The sequence below is a fragment of the Erinaceus europaeus genome, chromosome 3 (genome assembly GCF_950295315.1).
Source record: "Erinaceus europaeus chromosome 3, mEriEur2.1, whole genome shotgun sequence".
NCBI lineage: Eukaryota > Metazoa > Chordata > Mammalia > Eulipotyphla > Erinaceidae > Erinaceus > Erinaceus europaeus.
Window position 1 is genome coordinate 17,360,077 of NC_080164.1, and position 20,463 is coordinate 17,380,539.

Sequence of the window (20,463 nt, forward strand, 5' to 3'; positions counted from 1 at the left end):
CCCCCCATGACGCAGACTGGGGTTTTGTGGCAGGCACAGGCAGCACCCTCCAAAGGCATCCTTTCCCAGGCAATCACCCAGGGGAGCTGAGGGGCCCAGAGGCCCCTCCTCATGAGTGGGGGGTGTGGGACAAAGGAAAGGGGGAGGCAGGCCTCCCCCACACTGAGCTCAGCAGACGAGATCCCTGGATGGGTGGGGGTGGACAAAAGCAGCCACAGATAGGAGCCCAGAGTCTAGGTCCAATGGCAATTTTTATTCGCTAGGAACAAAAGAATTGTCAGGAAGAAACTCCAAAAGGAAACCGGAATATGGGACACTCCACAGTGAACTGGTCATGCTCTGGAGCCTTCATTAGTGTTTGCCCCCAGCGGCATGTGGGGGTGGGGAGGTGGGAAGCTTTGTTTCTCTACACAGTGGAGATAAACGGACCTATCTGTCTCATGATTCCTCTCAAGGATGCAAAAGCCTCCCTCTCAAGAACAGAGGTAGAGAGATAAGAATGAGAAGCCTCTGTGCTGACAGAATCAGCCACAGGGCTGTGGGGGTGCAGCTGCTGACCCAGGCACCTTTTGGGGGTGAGGCTGCAGCAGGTCAAGGCTACCAGACCAGGCTCCAGACCAGTCGAGTCAACCTCGTAGTTTCCCGCTGCTTCAAAGGAGCTGGGCTGTGCTGAGTCACAAGCCATTTTTTCCCAGAAGATCCGCTTCTATCACCCTTTCCAGCAGAACCAGGTCCAAGAAGGTTGTCATTCCCTCACAGCTCCCGTGCGGCCATAGCTTCTAGGAAGGGACAACCCTTAGAAGGGCCTTTGGTGTGGGCTAGGGCACTGAGTGCTGAGCTGTCCCTACAGAGCACACTCGTGACCACGGGCGGCCACGGGTCCAGGCCTGAGTCTGGATCACAGTGAGGTCTCCTGCAGGATGAAGGTAGGGCTGCTTGCCTGCTGGGCCGAGCCTTGCTCAGGCACCTCCTCCTTGCTTCCATCAACCCTCAGAATCCCGTTGCCAGCCTTCTCCGGAAACATGGTGTCTGCAGAGAGGTCCTGGGGAGCACAGAAGGATGGCTGAATGGGAGACAAGGGGAAGTGAAGGAAGTCACGCACATGAGAGGAGAGGCACTTCTCTGACAGTGACTAAGAGGAGAGCGTCCGGCTGGGTGTGAAGAGGGCACACAAGTCAGTCCTGGGCCCAGTGCTGCCAGGTGGAGTTGGGTGGCTGCGGTGGGAGCGGCGGGGCTCAGCAGCAATCAGAGAAGGGTGCTGGGTGGGGAAAGAAGGGGGCTAGCCCACCCCACTAGGGAAAGATAGAGACAGGCTGGGGGTATGGAGGGACCTGCCAATGCCTATGTCCAGTGGAGAAGCAATTACAGAAGCCAGACCTTCCACCTTCTGCACCCCATAAATTTTGGCCCATACTCCCAGAGAGAGAAAGTTGTTAGGGGACCAGAAACCTCTGAAACCCAATTCCAGGACCCAGAAAGAGAAGAGGAAAAAATGAAAGACATTTGGAAGTGTTAATATGTGTAGGTGTGACTTAGAAAGGAAGCGAAAGCAAGACCACAGAAAAAAATGGGCAAAGATATACATAGTTATAGAGTCTATGACTGTGCCACCCAGAACACACCCGATCTCGTCAGTTATAGAAATGACCATCAATCTATATCTGTGACCTTGAGAGAACCACTGTTGTCATCTGTAGTGAGAATAGTGTGGAAATGTACCCATTACTTTGTACCTTTGTAAGTCACTAATGGAGGAGGAGGAAGAGGAGGAGGAGGAGGAGGAGGAGGAGGAGGAGGAGGAGGAGGAGGAGGAGAAAGCAAAGGGCTGGAAGGGAACCTGGAATGCTGGGGCCAGGAATGGGGGGGGGGGGTTCAGTGGTGCAGGTACCTCCTGGCTGTGGCTTTTGTAGTGAAGTCGCTTCTGACAAGCCCTGGGCAGGAGAGCGAGGAGTCGGGGCCACACTGGGTAAAGGGTTCGAGGGTCCAGGGTCCGGCCCCGCATACCCCCTGAAAGCAAAAGTGCCTCAGTCTCCTGCCAGGAGACTATTGTCTGTCTGTTATGGGGGCTCTGAACCCTGAGTACCGCTCACCTCCTAGAGCTCAGCCCAGAAGCCCAGCTGCTAGACACCCCTAGCTCCCAGTACCCCAAGAGCCCGCCCTCATCCACTTCTCTGCACCCCATCCACAGCCCTCACCAGTGAGCAGACTGACGATCAGGCCCACCACAATGACTGTAGTGGAGTTATGAGCGCTGTACCACAAGTAGGACAGAGAGTAGAGGCGCTGCAGTCCTGTGGGCCTAGGTGAGCATAGGACAAGGGAGTAAGCGCCCCAAGCCTTAGGTGCAGCTCCGCCCACCCAAGGCTTAATGCTCCCCCAAGGCCTCTGGGGGCCCACCACTTAGCAAGGCCGCTGAGAAACCTCTCCAAGGTGAGCTATTCTCCCCAAGAAGCAAAGTCTCACTTGGAATGGGTGACAGAGGGCACCAATGTGGTCAGACCGATGGCAGTCAGGTTGTTGGGCAGGGAGAAGCTGGAGCTGTTAGGGGGCGAGGGGGCCCCGCTGGAGCCCGTGCTGGTCACTGTGCTCCCAACACCGATCCAGAAGGCCATGGCGAGTCCAGCCAGCAGACCCACAATGGCGCCCTGCCGGGACACAACACCCTGCCTGAGTCCCCATAGCAAACACACTTGAGTTCCCAGCTCCCTGCCAAGCCAGTGCCTAGGCCCAGCCCACACAGCTGGGGGGCTGGACACATCACTCACGGGAGGGTTGGCACAGGGAAAGAACATGCCAAGGCAGAAGAGTCCGAGCAGTGGTCCCCCGATCATGCCAAAGATGCTGATGGCTGCCTGGGGTGGGGTGGGGGAGCTGGCTCAGAAACGCTGGCCTCATGGGTGCAGAGCCCCCCACCATCCAGCGCCTCACAGGTCCCCTGCCGGTCTGCCTGCCTGTCTTGCAGCCTGCCGTGACCGGAAGCCAGGGCTCTCCCTGAGGCCAGCCTCAGAGCTCTGAGTGGACAGTGTCTCAGGAATGAGCCCAAGGCTGCTGCTCTCAGTGAGCTCCTGACCCTGCTGAGCTCCGGCCCCTGCCCCGAGCTACCCTGCCAGCTAAAGGGTGTTGTCTTTGCCCCAGTCATTACCTGCAACAGAGGTCCCATCTGGGAGGAAATGTAGGCCATCCCCAGACAAAGCAGCCCATAACCAAAGGCTGCAGAAAGGAGGGCAGTGTGTCAACAGAGCCAACTGGCAAGAGCAGACCAAGCCCCACCAGCCACCGCCTGTGCCCCTGGGCACACCACCCCTGCCAGATGGCCCCCACCCTATCTTGCTCAAGGAACTCAGAAGCACCCCCAGGAAAGCCCTAAGCCACAGACACCAGCTCGAGGGTAGTGCTATGCCCACACCAGCAGCAGTGTACCACAGCAGACTCAGAGCCATGTCCTGGGTGTGGCTTAGGAGAACAGCAGGGGAGAAGAGGAAGGGAGCCGAACCCCACCGAGCATTCTGCACAGCATGGTGGCCCGGGCTTCAGAGAGGTCAGAGAACCAGGGCCGGATCAGGTCTTCCATCGTCACAGTAGCCAGGGAGTTAAAAGCGGAGGATATGGTGCTGTGGGGGGAGGCAGAGAGGGAGGGGCTGCACTACGGCCAAGCAGTCTGTGAGCACAGCCCCAGTGCCCCCAGCCCACCCCCTAGCAGCCAGGGCTGCCCCTACTGGGCCAGGGAGGGGACGGCTCTCCCTTTTCTGAGTGGGGTGGGGAACAGGCTGCAGGAGGCCTGGGGATGTGAGTCCCCACTGTGCAGGGACACCGCCTAGGAGAAAACACACACAGGATGTGCTACCCTACACAGGCTCACTGTCCCTTGTCACCACGGCACATGGGCACAGGGAGAAACTCAGAGCGAGCCCCCACTCCACCCGTCACCTGGTGCCAGCAGGGGTGATCTGTGCCAGGCCTGTGGGTGGTGGTCAGAGGGTACCTGAGGGAGCCACTGAAGAGGCAGGCGACGAAGAGCCCCGGCAGGCCCGGCAGGCCTCTCAGGAGATCCATCACAAAATACAGGACAAACTGCAAGCAGAGGGCCCATGCCCTGTGAGGTCTCCCCAGGACAGAGCACGGCCAAGCTGCGGGGCTCACACCCCAGCCCTCCCCCAGTGAGCAGTGAGCCTGTCTGCTGGAGGGCCAGTGGGGACAAGGGGCATGGGACAACTCCCAGCAAACACTGTGTGCAAGTGGCTCCCCACACTGGAAGGTGGAGTTCTGTGATGGGGCTGGGGGGTGGGTCCTCATGATAGGATCTTGCATCCATTTCCCACTCAGTGTGAGTCCTTTCTGCTGACAATGCTCTTGGGGACCCCTGGATGTGGGGGCTGGTGGGGAGTTCTCGCACCTGGTCAGGGGCTGCCTGGCTCTGCTGGGTGCTCATAGGGAATTTCTGGTAATAGGCAAACATGACCAGGCCGATGAGGCATGATATGCAGAGGACCAGCTGCTGGCAGGGGAACACAGCATAGCAGGAGCTGCAGGAGCCGGAGCCAGAGGGAGAAGGTGTCAGCGGACATCCTGAAACGTCCAGGCACCCCCGACCCGCCACTGCTCCAGCACTCACAGCACGGCTGCCTTCTCCGTGCGGGAGCTGAGGTAGCGCTGCACCTGAGCCTGGTTCACCCCATACAGGGACAGCATCATGAACAAGCCCCCGAAAGCCAAGGTCCAGAAGGTGTGACGCACGAAGGGGTCTGGGTCCAGCCTACGAGAGACCCCACCAGCCCCAGGCAGAGACTCAGGCTCCCTTGGCCTCCAGCAGCAGAGCAGAGACCCCCCTTGAGGAGCAAGAACCGGGTGCCTCTCCCAGGGACTAAAAATGGCCAGGGAGTAAATAGCATAGTGGTTATGCAAACAGACTTCATGCCTGAAGCTAGAAGGTCCCAGATTCAGGCGCGGGAACCACCACAAACCAGAGCTGAGCAGTGCCCTGGTGGGAAAAAAAAGAAGAAAAAGAAAAAAAAGCCCCAACCCTCTCTCCCTCCACACTGCATCTCAGCGGCCCAAGCTGGCCCTCTGCTGACCCTAGCGCTGGGCTCAGGTCCCAGGCACCTCGAGTCCAGTGCGGGAAGGGGGTACTTACTCGAGCCCAGAGATGAGGCCATGCTGGGAGGCCGTGTGCCATACTTGCCCCAAGCCACCCAACTTGGCCGACCCCACGATGATGACTGCCAGCTGCCCCAGGAACATGACCAGCGTTTGGAACACATCTGTCCAGATGACGGCCTTCAGCCCACCCTACGAGGAAAGGCACACACCTGTTCCAACTGTCTCCACCAGCGGGGCGTGCCACTGCTGGGCCTTGCTGACCTCACCCCCGCCTTCACAAACCATGGCTTCCTCTCCAACACAGCTCTGCCCCTGCCTATACTCCAAGCATCTCAAGTCACCCCACCCCACAATTCCCATCTCTCACCTAGGTTCTTATCTTCCTCTTCCTCCTACCTCCCCCCTTACTCGTCTCTCCTTTCCTCCCTGAGATGCACTGTGCTCACCAGAGCAGTATAGATGTTACAGACAATGCCAAGGGTCAGCACGGACAGCCACAGGTCAAGACCAGTCACTGCAAGACATAGTAAAGTCTTATTCCTGTGTCAGGGAAGAGGGTTTATCAGAGAGGAGCCTAGATAAGGGCAATCAGGTTTCAGACTCTAAGGACGAAATAAATCATTCACTACCACCACAACAAAGAAAGTCTGTAGAGCTCCACCAATAGGTGTTGATTAACCAATTCAGATGAGGCGTGGTGTAATTGGTCAGCTTTCCAGAGAGGTGAACTTTAAAGCCTCCCTCAGGGGTGACCAGCCAAGGGCCTGGCCAGGGGTGGTTTCCTAAGGTCGAATTCTGCCCGACCACGAAGGGGCATGGGTCCAGCCTGCCTGTGGCCTGGAGCCAGGGGCTGTGGCTTCTCACCTGCATTGAGGGCCAAAGATGGTGCATAGAGCACTACCCCCATGTAGATCACCTGTGGGAGGGAAAGCATGTGAGCAGGAGCCGGACTTCGGCTCCAATGTGCCAAAGGTCCCCTTCCCCTGGGCCCACATCCCTCTCCCTTCTCGCATCAGCTCAGGGATGGCCCGCCTGGGGAGATGCCCCTGGGGGTCTAGTGCGCTCTTCTGGTGTGCTGGTTGGACAAGGGCAGCACCCCAGTAATCAGGGCCCCGGCCATGCAGCATCCTGCTCAATTTCCATCCTCATTCCACTTGCCATCTGAAAGATGAAGGTCACGGTCCCACAAATCCGCACAGCTTTATTGAATCGGAGCTCTAGGTACTAAGGAGAAGAACGAAGAGAAAAAGGCATTCCTCTCCCCCCAACGCCTCCAAAGGCCACACAAAGGCACAGCCAACTCATACCCTCTATGGTCACCCTCAGCATGTGCCCGCTGCCCCTGCCCCACCACATCGCTGTGCCTGACTTCCCCTAGAAGGAGGCTCCAACACACACCCTGCTCTCTGGAACGCTCAGGCGCTCCCCGGCCCTGCCCACTCACCTCGTAGGCACTGGTGAGATGCAGGCGGTAGAAGATGGGGATGAAGATGTGTGCAGGGATCAGCAGCCCCAGGAAGTAGCAGCAGCCCAGGAACCAGTACTGGGTCCCGAATCGGTAGATCTCAGCTGGCACACCCAGGATGGCCACAGCCGACTGGAAGGTGGCCAGCAGGGACAGCGCCACAGGAAGGCAGTCCATCTTCCGGTCCGCCATCTGTAGCTGACCGACTGTGTGCTGGCCCCAGCCACGACAGGCATGGTACAGCCCGATGGCCAGGGACAGGACCAGCAGCAGGGCAAAGACCACATAGTCCACAGCAGAGAAAGTCGGCACGGGCGGGCTGGTGTCTGAAGTGGGGAACAGGGGAGCGGAGGTGACCGCCCCAACACTCATGTCCTGGATGTGCCGGTGACCTGCAGCCACTTGCCGTTTGTTCCTAGGCTGTCTCACAGTCGTCTTCCTCCTGCCCCAAGAAGCACCGTCAAGGGAGAGCTGCAAAGGAACTAGCCTGTAGTCAGGCCCAGCCCACCTCCGCGGCCACCCACGCCCGCCCCGCCCGGGCCGCCCAATCTGAAGACCTGGAGCTCCTGGGGCAGGTCTGCAGGGCAGATGGGGAAGGAGGAAGCAGCAGAGTGAGATGGTGAGGAAAACCACTTGGCCGCGACTTGACTTGGATGCGTATAGCTGTGAAATGTGATAACCTGAGCGCTCCACCCCAGCAACAGGAGAGAAATCAGCTCAGTCCCCATTTCTTCTCAGGAGAACTCCTGCCCCCACCAGCAGGCACAGACCCAAGTCACTACAGTGGATGAGGCCAGAAGGGCCCTGCCTGGCGCCACAGCCCCGCAGGGAAGGAGAGACAGGCTGCCGACGGTATGGCTCGCTCTGCCGCCTGGGTCTCAGCCCCCACCTCCCTAACGGCACCCCTTCTCAGGACTGGGGGCCACAGAGGTGACTTCCATGTCTGGTCCAGACTCCGCTCCCCTTTCTTAACACTCCCCCCAATGCTACCAAGCCCTGCCACCATCTACGGCCTTCTGCTTTTCTGCAGAGATCAGGTCTCGCTCACACACAACTTCACCACTCTGGGCTGCTCTTTCATTTAAACAGAGACAGCTAGCACTAGCAGGTGGCACGGCATATACGGCGCTGGACTTGCAGCCCCAGCACTCTATATACACCAGAGCAGTGCTGTCAGTCTTTTCCTCTGAGAGAGAAAGAGACACATACACACACAACACCAGAGCTTCCTCACGTACCACAGTACTTCCCATGTGCTGCCAGGCTCAAACCTGGGCCACAAGCATGGCAAGGCATGCATCCTGCCTGGTGAGTTATCTCCTGGGCCCCCAGGCCCTCACTGTCTGTAACACTACCACCAACACCAGGCCAAAAGCAAAGAGCAATATGATGCAAAAGTGAGAGGACGGGGGTGGGGTGTGTGTGTGCCAGGCGGTAGCATAGCCGGTTAAGCGCACGTGGCACAAAGCACAAGGACCAGCGGAAGGATCCCGGTTCGAGCCCCCGGCTCCCCACCTGCAGGGGAGATGCTTCACAGGCGATGAAGCAGGTCTGCAGGTGTCTGTCTTTCTCTCCCCTGTCTTCCCCTCCTCTCTGTCCTATCCAAAAACAAGATCAACAACAATAACTACAACAACAATAACTACAACAATAAAAAAAGGGGGGCAACAAAAGGGAAAATAAATAATAAAAAATAAACCAAAGAACAAAAGTGCGAGGACGCTGTGAGTTAAGGCTGCAGGGCCACTTGAGAGCGGGGTTAAGGGAATTGGCCAGGCAGAGTGGCCCCTCCCCTCCTGCAGGGGCAGACACCTACCTGGAAGAAAAGAAAAAAAACTGAGCTGAGGCAGAGCTGCCAGGAGAAGCTGTGTCTGAAGTAGGGGCAGAATGCTGCTCTGTCTCCTCTGAGTCACTGCGATCAACCAGCATTGTGCCCCATGCCCCCCCAACTCCAGCTCAGCCCCAGTGACTCCAGGCTGGGGAGCAGGGAGCTCACATTCAACAGCATTCCTAGGTGGATTAAGCTTGACTTGGCACTGTGTGCTGGAGGGAGTGGGGAGCAGGGGCTGGGAACAGCCGGGAAGTTGCCTTTTTGACTCCTGTACAAGAAACACTTGACCCTCCCCCCCCCAATTTTTCTATTAGCCTCAGAACAGGGATAGGATCCAAATACAGATCTGCCTGGACTTATAGTGGGGTTATGAACTGATAGGCCCACTCTAAGCTGAAACTTATGAAAGGAATGGAGTACGCTACCTGGGAGCTGTGGCTCGCTGCCACTGCCCAGCATCAGGCAAAACCAGTGTTGCTCCATGCTTACTGCTGCTGGCATGTGTGTACATGTGTGTTTTAGAGAGACACAGAGACAGAGGGAGGAAGGGAGTGAAAAGGACTGCAGCACTAAAGTCTTCTTCAGTGAGGCAGGGGCTGGGCTCAAACCTGGGCCACGCACATGTACTGTGTACAATCCAAGTGAGCTATTTTGCTGGCTGGCTTCTTAGTACTTTCACAACATCAAAAAATCTAAATCAGGGGGAGTCGGGTGGTAGCGCAGCAGGTTAAGCGCAGGTGGTGCAAAGCGCCAGAACCTGCGGAAGGATCCCGATTCAAGCACCCGGGGCTCCCCACCTGCAGGGGAGTCGCTTCACAAGCGGTGAAGCAGGTCTGCAGGTGTCTGTCTTTCCCTCCTCTCTCCATTTCTCTCTGTCCTATCCAACAACAACGACATCAAATAATAACTACAACAATAAAAACAACAAGGGCAATGAAAAGGGAATAAATAAATAAATATTTATAAAAATCCAAGTCAGGGGTCATCTATATTGTAAAATTTCAAGGAATCTTGAGATTCACAATTACAACTCCTTCACTGAACTTCTTCTGAAAGTTAGTCCCTGGGGGGAGGGAGATAGCACAGCGGTTATGCAAAGAGACTCTCATGCCTGAGGCTTTGAAATCCCAGGTTCAAACCCCCCCCCCCCCCCGTACCACAATAAGCCAGAGCTGTACAGTGCTCTGGTGTTTGTGTCTTTCTCGCCATCTCTCTCACAAATAAAATACTTAAAACATTTCATCAGCATGATAAACAGTAAACAATGGAGGAATAACCATTGCTATTGCTTTTAGAACAGTGGGTCTCAGGCTATGTTCTCTATATGAAATACAGCTGATTCTCAAAAGCAACACATGAAATTCAGAGAAGTCAAACCACAGTAGAAGATGAGGAGGAAAGAAGCAGAGCCATTTGCAGATCTAGCTGGTGAGTCGCCAAAGTGCCATCCTCCCTACCTCCAGAGCCGGGCTCGGGAGACTGTCAATCATAGTGATCAGTCAGTCATGAACAAAGTTTAGATTTCAACTGACCTAGAAACAGATTAATAAAAGTGATATCTATGTCCTTGCCCACTGGGAGAAAGTTCATCCTTTACTGTCTGCTTCTCCTGTTTTGTGTTCTTGAGCAGATGTTTCCGGGCAGCCACGACGGGGCCTCCTGAAGACTAAACCTAAACGCTGAGCTTCCTGGAGCCAGTGAAGAAAGAGACAACAGACCTGGCAATGCCCGAGTCTCACGTGATTACCGAGTCACAAATGTCAGTCCTCAGAACAATGCTCCCAACAGGTTGGCAGGGTTGAACCCACAGATGCCCTGGGCCTTTGTACTCACTCCTGTTGGCAAATTCTCACTGTTGTGTGAGAGGTGACGGGAAATCCAGGAGAGTGAGAAGAGAGATGAGGAATGGGCGGTGGCCCACCCAGCAGAGCACACATACTACAGTGCACAGGGACCTGGGCTCAACCCTCCAGTCCCCACCTACAGCGCGGGGGAGGGAGGGTGAAGCTTCCTAAGCAGTGAGGCAGTGCTGTGTTCCTCCCCTCTCCCTATATCCCCCTTCCCTCTCAGTTTCTGTCTCTATCCAAAATAAATAAATAAATATGCTTAAAAGTAGAAGATGAAAAAGAAGAAAGAGCATGCCTGGCTACTGTGTATAAACAAGAACCTGTAATGGGAAAATCTCAGGACTCTCATGCCTGAGGCTCCAAAGTTCCAGGTTCAATCCTTTGCACCACCATAAGCTAGAGTTGTGCAGTGCTCTGGTAACAAATAATATTAATAGGGCCGGGGTAGATAGCATAATGGTTATGCAAACAGACTCTCATGCCTGAGGCTCTGAAGTCCCAGGTTCAATCCCCCGTACCACCAAAAGCCAGAGCTGAGCAGTGCTCTGGTTAAAATAAATAGTAAAAAAATAATAATATTAATAAACTAAAATGTCCCCCTTCAAAAAAAAAAAGTGATTGGGTGGTAGTGTACCAGGTTAAGTGTACATGGTGCAAGGATCCCGGTTGGAGCCCCCAGCTCCCTACCTGCAGGGGGTTCACTTCAGAAGTGGTGAAGCAGGTCTGCAGATGTCTTTCTCTCTCCCTCTCTGTTTCTGTTTTCCCCTCCTCTTTCGATTTATCTCTGTCCTATGCAACAACAGCAGCAATAACAATAACAACAAGGACAATAAAAAAATGGGAAAAATGGCCTCCAGGAACATTGGGTTCATAGTGCAGGCACAGAGCCCCAGAGATAACCCTGGAGGCAAAAAAAATTAGTGATCATGCGGCCATGTGGTGGCGCACCTGGTTAAGGACACACATTACAATGCAATGAGAACCTTGGGCAGGGGTAGATAGCATAATGGTTATGCAAACAGACTCCTATGCCTGCATAATGCAAAGTCCCAGGTTCAATCCTCGGCACCACATAAACCAGAGCTGAGCAGTGCTCTGGTAAAAAAAAAAAAGGGGGGGGGGAAGGAAGAGAGACACTAAGGAGAAGCAGCAAAAAAGTAAAATAAAAGTTAAAAAAAAAAAAAGAGAGAGAGAACCTCTATAGCAGGGTTCAGTAGGCAGAGCTACGCTGTTTGTGAGATACATGCTGAACAATCTTTGGTGGCTGAAGAAAAAGGGAAGACAGGAAGAACCAGACCAGTTACAAAGCTTTCATCAGACATTATTCTGAGAATGGGGAAAAGAGTGGCTTCCTAGACCCCCGCACTGAGCTAAGCCCTTGAAGCTTTGCATCCCTCTCAGAGCACAGCAGCCAAGAAGGGAATCTGAGTTAATTCACTAAAATGGTTAACACCCAAGATGCAAACAGCAGACAGAGACTTTTTATAAAAAGTCCAACTTGGGGACTGGGCTTGAACTTGGCGCTCTGGGAAAACAGAAACCCTTAGGGTGTGTACAGCTATGGAAAGAGAGCCATTCTCTCTCTCTTTTTAAACTTTATTTACTTATGGGTGGAGGGTGGATAGCATAATGGTTATGCAAACAGACTCTCATGCCTGAGACTCTTAAGTCCCAGGTTCAATTCCCTGCACCACCATAAACCAGAGCTGAGCAGTGCTCTGGTGTTTCTCTCTGTGTCTTTCTCTGCATCTCTCTCAAATATAAAATAAATAAAATATTTTTTAAAAAAAAGTGGTGGCGCAGTGGATAAAGCACTGGACTCTCAAGCAGGTGGTCCCAAGTTCAATCCCTGGCAGCACATGTACCAGAGTGATATCTGGTTCTTTCTCTCTTCCTATCTTTCTCATGAGTAAACAAATAAATAATTTTTAAAAAATTGCTTATTTGGTGGTCCAGGAGGTGGCGCAGTGGATAAAGCACTGGACTCTCAAACAGGAGGTCCCAAGTTCAATCCCTGGCAACACATGTACCAGATATGTGGTTCTTTCTCTCTCTTCTCCTATCTTTCTCATTAATAAATCAATAAAATGTTTTTAAAAAATTACTTGATAGAACAGAGAGAAATTTAGAGGGAAGGGGGAGAGAGAGGGAGAGAGACAGACAGACACCTGCAGCTCTACTTCACTGCCGTGAAGCTTTCCCCCTGCAGGTGGGGACCTGGGGCTCGAACTGGAGAACCGTTCTCCGCCATCCTACCTACACCCACCTTTACTCTCGAGGTCTACAAGGTTTCTGATTTCTGCCCACAGCACTGCTCAGCGCGGGCTTTTCGTGAGACTGAACCCGAACCCGGGGCTTGGACGCGAGAGTCTCCGCAGAGCCATTCTGCATTCCCCCGCCGCAGGCGCCCCTTAGAGGAAGGCCTTTATAGCGGAGCCCCTGCTACCCGGGGTGGCGGGGGTGGAAGGGCGCCCCGCGTCGGAGCGCGGGCTGCGCCGACAGCTCCCGAGGCTGCGCGCACGGCTCCGGAAGCGAGGTGCCCACGCGCCCTGCGTCCAGGGTCCCCGGGCCACCCGGGTCGCCGTCGCCTTACCTCGGGGACTCCACCAGGGCTAGGGTCCCGCCGGTGCTCCCGGGAGCGGCATCGCCGCCGTCTGGGAAGGCGGATGGGGTCGAGCAGTCAGGGGAGCGCGTGTCCCGGGGCGGAGGTGAAGGAGACAGCGTGCCCGAGCCGTCCCCGGACTCGCCCTTCGCTCCGCGCTCCTCCTTCACCCTTTGCCTCCTTAGCTGCCGGCTTCCCTCGTTCTTTCCCCACGTGAAGCGACCGGGAAACTACCAGCTCGCGGCGGGCGCATCAGATCTCCTAGGGCCCCACGCCGGGGGCCGGGCAGCGCCGCCCCCTCGGGATCGGCCCACGCCGGGCCCGCCCCCTGCCTGCCCACCTGCCAGGTCTCGGCTGGCGGCTCGGGCGACGCGGGGAGTCCGCCGCAGAGCCCGCAGCGCCCTCGGACTCCGCCCCCGGCTCGCCCCCGCGCCGCCATGTTGACTAAGGGCAGAGAAGGCGGGCAGCGCTGCCTCCGGGCGCGCGGGGCTCGGGGTCGAGAGGGAGAGCGGCGCCGGGGAGGCCCGCGCTGCCGGGGGGCGGGAACAGGACGCCCGGCCGGCGCCCCTCGACACAGCCCGGGGCGCACGGAGGAGAGCGCCCCCAACCCGCCTTGACCGGGCCGCCTGGCCACGCCCCCGGCGAGGGCGGGGGGCGGAGCCTCGAGCAGGTCTCGCGACAGCTGGGAAGAACCCACAGAGCCGAAAATGGCCTCTCGCGGGCCGGGCGGCCTTTGGAGCTTGCTCCCTTGGGCTGTGGCCCTGCTCCTCGCTGTGGAAATGGCTCTGGCGCTACCCGAGGTACAGAAGCAGGTTCGAAGTCGGGCTCAAGTCGAGTCACTTGCCCGCCTTCGCCTCTCCCCTCGTCCCAGTCGCCGCCTGCTCCAGGCCGGCCCCGGAGCACCGACGCTGGCACTGGTCTCCCGGAGCCCGCGGATGTTTGAGATCGGACCTCTTCTCGCCCCTCACTGTGGGAACAACTTCGAACCGTTCTTTGCACCGAAGAGTCCTCTGCAAGACTCTTCTGCAAGCTCACCGCATACGAATGTCATGCGTTGGCGGGCCTGTACTTTTTTGATAATGCCCGATGAGTTCCTTGTGTACCTGCACTTGTGCACCTGGCCACACTGGGGCTGGCAGATTGAGAGGTCAATGGAGAGGGCATAAGAAATACGTTCAAATAGTCATCCTCAGCGGCGAAGGCCTCCTCCCCTGGGCCAGGTCGAGTGCAGAAAGTCTCCGCGACTTTAATTTGACCCCTGGTTCTAAGGGAAGAAATGCACCTTCTAGTCAAGCCTGACGTTTTTTTTTTTTTTTTAAGTGGGTGACACACTGCAGAAACTGTGGAGAAATGTACTGTTAATTAACCTTTGTTCCTTGTTTGTTCTTTTCTTGGCTTCTCTTTCTGGAGTTCTAATAGGTTTCTCTTTTCTGCAGATATGCATCCAGTGCCCTGGGAGTGTGCAAAAATTGTCAGAAGTGGCCCGTTATTGCAAGCAAACACCAAATCTTACCCTGCAAGCCCGCTGCTGCCTGAATCAGAAAGGCACCATCTTGGGGTGAGGGATGAGTCGCCCCTGGGACCTGGCAGAGGTCCCAAACCGACCCTTTTAAGGCTTACCTGATTGGCTTTGGGATAAACATTGGTGCTCTTTTTTCGAGACATCAGGACCATAATGTTTAGATGTTGAAATGTGTGAGAGTATTTTGGGCAAGGTAAACAACTTGATCAAATGCGTGTGAAAATCAGCCTAACAAAATAGCTCACTTGGATACTGTCTGCTTTGGCATGTGCTCAACTCAGGCTCCAGCCTGGACCCGGCTGCACTGGAGGAAATAGGGAGTCGGGCTGTAGCGCAGCGGGGTTAGCGCAGGTGGCGCAAAGCACAAGGGCCGCCTAAGGAAATTCTGGTGCTGTGATCTCTCTCTCTCCATCTTTCTCTGTCTCCTTGTCTCTTTATATCTGAGAAAAAGAAGCCATAGCACACACTTGGTTGAGTACACACATTACCATGGACAAGAACCTGGGTTCAAGCCCTTGATCCCCACCTGGGCCAGGGGAAGTCATCTGAGAGCTGTGAAGGCCCTGCAGTGGCCAAGAAAAAAAGAAAAAGGAAGAAGCATGAAAAGCTATCATTTTTGTCTGTTTTAATAGATGGGATTTTGGGCATTAGATGGTGGCGCAATGGGTTAAGCACACATGGCATGAAGCTCAAAGACTGGCATAAGGATCCCGGTTTGAACCCCCCAGCTCCCCATCTGTGTGTGGGGGGGGTGTGCTTCATAGGCGGTAAAGCAGGTCTGCAGGTGTCTGTCTTCCCCTGCTCTCTCAATTTCTGTCTGTCCTATTGAACAATAATACTAGCAACAGTAATGATCAACAACAAGGGCAACAAAAGGGAAAAAATAGCCTCCAGGAGTAGTGAATTTATAGTGCAGGCACCAAGCCCCAGCGATAACCCTGGAGGCAATAAATGAGTAAATAAATACATAAAAGATGGGATTTTGGGACCTGCATGTGGCTTACCCAATACCATACATGAGGACCCAGATTGGAACCACAAGTCAGCCACCACATGGCAGCACCCACAGAAGGCAAGCTTCACAAATAGTGGAGCAATGTCATGGTATCTCATCTCTCTTCCCCTGTCTACATGAAAGAAAGGGAAAAAAAAAAAAGATTTGGGAACAGTGGAATCATGCAGACCCAGAACCTCTGAGATAACGCTTGTGGCCCTGGTGGCAAAAAAAAAACACAAAACAACATCAATCAATCAATCAATGGAAAAGAAAAGGATTTAAGAACATAGGGTGGGTGGCAAAATGTAAACCATTGAACTTTTTTTTTTTTCTTTTAAAGATTTTATTTACTAATGAGAAAAGGAGAAGGGGCCAGGCAGTGCTGCACCTGGTTAAGCGCACACATTACAAGGCAGAAGGTCCCAGGTTCAAGCCCCTGGTCCCCACCTACAGGGAGGAAGATTTACTCATGAGTGGTGAAACAAGGCTGCAGGTGTCTCTTTGTCTCTCTCCCTCTCTGTCTTTCCCTCTCAATTTTTCTCTAACCAATAATAAATACTATTTTTTTTAAAAAAAGGAGGAGAGAAAGAACCAGACATCACTCTGTGTTGTTTTCGCTGGGCTGGCTTCACGGGCGGGTAACAGACGACCCGGGACTCATGGCTGGGTTGTACGCAGTATCGCTTTATTCATGCAGGACATAGCACAATCTATACCAAGCTAAGCTAAACTAAAAACTACAAACAATCTTGTCCTTATAAATATACTAGCCCAGTAGGGTGGGAACAGGATGCGACACAGAGAGGGTGGAGAGAAAAGTGACTGGTGAAAATCAGGGTATGACAAGGAGAGGGGGCGGAGCAGGTGAGAATTCTGCCACTGAACCACCAATGCCCTGGAGGGAGGGTAGTGCTTGTTAACAGTGGTTATGTAAATAGAATACAGTGGTTATGTAAATAAAATGCAGTGTTAAGCAGAGGGGATTAAACCAAATGAAACAGAAGGGGGTATTAGAAGCAGACCAACAACTCTGGTACATGTGCTGCAGTGATTGAACTCAAGACCTCATGCTTGAGAGTCCAGTGCTTTATCTGCGCCACCTCCCGGACCACAAGCACTAAACTCTTTCTTAATCCCTGGCCAGAATGATGCCCTGGCTTTGTCACTCTCCCTCTTTTTTTTTTTTTTTCTTTCTTTCTATTTTTAACCAGAGCACTGTTCAGCTCTGGCTTATGGTGGTGTGGGGGACTGAACCTGGGACTTTGGAGTCTCAGGCATGAGAGTGTTTGCATAAGCATTATACTATCTACCCTCTGTCCCTCCCTTTCTTTCATTAGTAAATAAATCTTGTACCATGTGCGCTTAACCCACTGCACTACTGCCCGACTCCCCAGTAAATAAATCTTGTGAGAAAAAGAAAAGGCTATAATGGTTGCATTTATAAAATAACTTTATTATTATGCATATTATTAAGTCTGGGGGAAAATGTTTATTCATGAACAACTGAGAACCAGCACATTGCTTGAATATGTTGTGCCTGGGATCGAAGTCCACACATTACACTTGAAAGTCCTGTCGTTTGCCACTATGCCACCTTCTGGGCTGCTGGACTGTTTGCTTTCAAAACTAAAAAGACTTTATGGTTTTGTTTAAAAAAGAACTTGCTTTATTATCAAGACTATGAATTATTTACTGTATGTTTCTATAAAATGACTAACTTTTTAACCACCAAGATTCATACTAGTATTGTTTTCTTCCATTTCTGGTTAATTCATGTTTATCTTTTTTTTTTTTTAATATTTATTTACTTATTTATTCCCCTTTGTTACCCTTGTTTTATTATTGTATTTATTACTGTTGTTATTGATGTCGTTGTTGTTGGATAGGACAGAGAGAAATGAAGAGAGGAGGAGAAGACAGAGAGGGACAGAAAGACACCTGCAGACTTGCTTCACCGCTTGGCTATCTCTCATTCACAAGTAAAATTTTAAATGTATGCATATAACTACCACAGCATCTAGGTTGCAATTCCTAACACACTGTGTTCAATTAAAGTTAGCTGAAATGAAGTTGTATTATATTTAAAGAGAAGAAAGGACCCATATTTACACCAATTACTTTCTCTCTCCAGGCTGGATCTCCAGAACTGTTCTCTAAAGGACCCTGGTCCAAACTTTACTCAAGCAGATACTGCTGTCATCATGTAAGTGGTTAATTATCCTCTTCCCCAAAAGGAAAAGATGGTTGATAGGAAGGAAAGTCTGAGGAAAACCTCATAGAAGATGAGTGGATATTAATGTCTAACTTGAAAGGCTCTTAGCTGAGGAGATAGATTAATGTAATGTCCATGCAGTGGTACACTCAGGTTGCACTTTATGTGCAGACCCAGGTTCAAGTCCCTGGTCCCCAGTAGGGAGAAAGCTTCACAAGCTGTGAAGCAGTGCTACAAGTGTTTCTCTTTTTCCTTACCCCCTACTCCCTCAATTTTTCTGTCTATTAAATACATAAGTAAATTAATAAAATATTTTTAAAGAGAGAGACAGTATAATGGTTATGCAAAAGACTTTAGTGCCTGAAACGCAGAGGTCCCAGGTTCAATCCCCAGCACCACCGTAAGCCAGAACTGAACAGTGTTCTGGTCTGGGGTGAGGGGGAAGGTTCAGGTCCTGAGCATGATGGCAGAGAAGGACCTAGTAGGGGTTGAATTGTTATGTGGAAAACTGGAAAATGTTACTCATGTACAAACTTGTAATTTACTGTCAACTGTAAGCCGTTAATCCCCCAATAAAGAATTTTTTTTTTTTAAGGAAAGAAACGGATACATAAATATACACTTGGATAGCTCAGAACAGGAACTAGAATCAGATCTAGCAAATCATGTGAATAGAATTAATGTGTTTTCCTGGAGCACACTGCTAACACTTTATGTACTGCAGAGACCTACAAGCAAATCCCCTGCAGGATGACTTGGCCAACACCTTCCATGGCTTTACCCAGCTCCAGACTCTGTGAGTGAGAGTATGAGTTGGGTGGAGAGAATCATAAAGGAGCAGTGCTGTGAACTCAGTCATGTGGGCTACGTGTTATGAGTGCCTGTTTTGAGTACAGGGTATTGCCACAAGAAAGCCGGTGTCCTGGAGGCATTGAAGCTTGGTATACTGTCACCTACTATAAAGACACCCAGACCTGCCAAGGACAAAGGAACCTGTGCAACAGCACTAGACACCCAGGTATGCTGTCTCACCTGTCTCGTACTTCCTGTCAGCCGACAGCACTAGACACCCAGGTATGCTGTCTCACCTGTCTCGTACTTCCTGTCAGCCGACAGCACTAGACACCCAGGTATGCGGTCTCACCTCTCTCGTACTTACTGTCAGCCAACAGCACTAGACACCCAGGTATGCTGTCTTACCTCTCTTGTATTTACTGTCAACCAACAGAAAAGTAGGTGTCCTGAGGGCCTTATGTTCAAGTTTCTGAGACACTAACCTCTTGGAAAGAAAAAGACCTTACCATATTTGTATTGCTGTTGTGATTACCTGTAACCTATCTTTGACTTAGAAATTGAGCAGCCTGCACTTTGCAGTGCCTAAGGACCTGGGTTCAAGCCTCTGGTCTACTGCAGGGAGAAAGCTCCCCAAGTGGTGAAGCAAGGCTGAAGATAGCTCTCTCTCTCTCACTCTGTCTCCTCCTTCCTTCTTGATTTCTGGCTGTCTCTATCCAAGAAATATAGTAAATAATAATAATAATAAAATAAAAAAGGAAATTGAGCAGCCTGAGAAGTGGCACAGTAAATGGACTTTTTAAAAATTATTAAATAGACACAGAAGTTGATAGGGGAGGGTAGATAGAAAGGGAGGGAGACAGACACCTGCTGCCCTCCTTCACCACTTGTGAAACTTTCCCCCTGCAGGTGGGGACCAGGGGCTTGAACCTGGATCCTGTGCACTGTAATATGAGTGCTTAACCAGCTGTGTCACCACCTGGCCCCAAGTGTTGGACTTAATAGCATAAGGTCCTAAGTTTCATCCCTAGCACAGTGTGTCAGAGTGATGCTCTGGTTTTCCTCCTCCCTCTCCTCTCTCATACTAATAACAAATCTTTAAAAATAATTGAGAGAATCTAACTGGAAACATATTTGAAAAACATTCTTTTTGATGTTCTGTATTTCTGGCTCCCAGGAACATGTCCTGAGAATGGATCTTGTGCACCTAATGGTCCAGGACTCTTGAAGTGTGTTTGTGCTGATGGTTTCCATGGCTACAAGTGTATGCGCCAGGTGAGGAGACAGCTATGCTTGAAAGCAGACGCCTTTGTGGATTGGGAGGTGGCGCAGTAGATAAAGCATTGGACTCTCAAGCCTGAGGCTCAGAGTTCCATCCCTGGCATCACATATGCCGGATTAATTAATGCTCTGGCTCTCTTTCTCTCCCTGTCTCTTTCTCACGAGCAAATAAATCCTAAAATAATAATTAACTGAAAAATAATAAACGTGGTCTGCGAGGTGGCTCAGTGGCTAACGCATTGGACTCTAAACCCTGAGGTCCTGAGTTCAATTCACAGCAGCAGATGTACCATTGATGTCTGGTTCTTTCTCTTCTCTCTCTCCTCCTATCTTTTTCGTGAAATAAAAAAAAAAAACTAAAATAATAATAAACTAGAACTCTGAAAGAAGAGCGATTAAGATCAGAAGTTGATGCAAATGACATTGAGAAGGAAATTCTAAAATAATTGCCCTGGTTGAACGGTGAAGGATACGCTTAGAAAGGCTGTAGCCCCCTGGCTTAACTGTGCGGGTGCTTTGTTATCCGCAGAGCTCTTTCCCGCTGCTCATGTTCTTCGGCATTCTGGGATCCACCACGTTATCCATCTCCGCCCTGCTTTGGGGGACCCAACGCCGAAAAGCCAAGGCTGCCTGAGCCCCCATAGTCTTCCAGCTGCGGCTGCTCCCCGGACCGGCTCGCTTGACCAGCGGCTCCTCCAGACCCGAGGCGGCCACTGGACAGCGCAGGCGGCGGTGCTCGAGTGGGGGGCGCGGACCCCCGCGCCGGGGCCCCCTCGACCGCTAAGTAATAAACACGTGTTTGTCTTGCCTTCTAAGG

At 52.3% G+C, this 20,463-nt stretch overlaps 2 protein-coding genes across 5 annotated transcripts; one reads left to right on the top strand and one right to left on the bottom strand.

Annotated features, from left to right (window-relative positions):
• Positions 1–232: 232 nt before the first annotated feature.
• SLC5A6 (solute carrier family 5 member 6) lies at positions 233–13,459 on the bottom strand. Of its 3 annotated transcripts, XM_060186727.1 has the most exons (16): positions 12,834–13,459; positions 6,542–7,004; positions 6,256–6,321; positions 5,962–6,013; positions 5,544–5,611; positions 5,132–5,286; positions 4,613–4,753; positions 4,394–4,523; positions 3,983–4,071; positions 3,499–3,611; positions 3,143–3,210; positions 2,766–2,852; positions 2,464–2,645; positions 2,196–2,299; positions 1,889–2,007; positions 233–1,063 (listed from the first exon to the last, which is right to left on the bottom strand). In XM_060186727.1, the coding sequence occupies exons 2-16, from the start codon at positions 6,932–6,934 to the stop codon at positions 899–901; spliced, it is 1,932 nt and encodes a 643-aa protein (XP_060042710.1). In that variant the 5' UTR covers positions 6,935–7,004; positions 12,834–13,459; the 3' UTR covers positions 233–898. The 3 variants fall into 3 exon arrangements, with proteins under 3 accessions (XP_060042710.1, XP_060042711.1, XP_007532636.1); XM_060186728.1 differs by lacking the exon at positions 12,834–13,459 and having other exon boundaries at positions 6,542–7,013; XM_007532574.3 differs by lacking the exon at positions 12,834–13,459 and having other exon boundaries at positions 233–1,042; positions 6,542–7,006.
• A 24-nt stretch (positions 13,460–13,483) lies between these two features.
• Positions 13,484–20,461, top strand: ATRAID (all-trans retinoic acid induced differentiation factor). Of its 2 annotated transcripts, XM_060186729.1 has the most exons (7): positions 13,484–13,642; positions 14,279–14,400; positions 17,493–17,564; positions 18,298–18,369; positions 18,470–18,591; positions 19,543–19,640; positions 20,176–20,461. In XM_060186729.1, exons 1-7 carry the CDS (start codon positions 13,550–13,552, stop codon positions 20,278–20,280), a joined length of 684 nt encoding a protein of 227 aa, XP_060042712.1. In that variant the 5' UTR covers positions 13,484–13,549; the 3' UTR covers positions 20,281–20,461. The 2 variants fall into 2 exon arrangements, with proteins under 2 accessions (XP_060042712.1, XP_060042713.1); XM_060186730.1 differs by lacking the exons at positions 19,543–19,640; positions 20,176–20,461 and adding an exon at positions 18,760–18,864 and having other exon boundaries at positions 18,470–18,647.
• Positions 20,462–20,463: the final 2 nt, after the last annotated feature.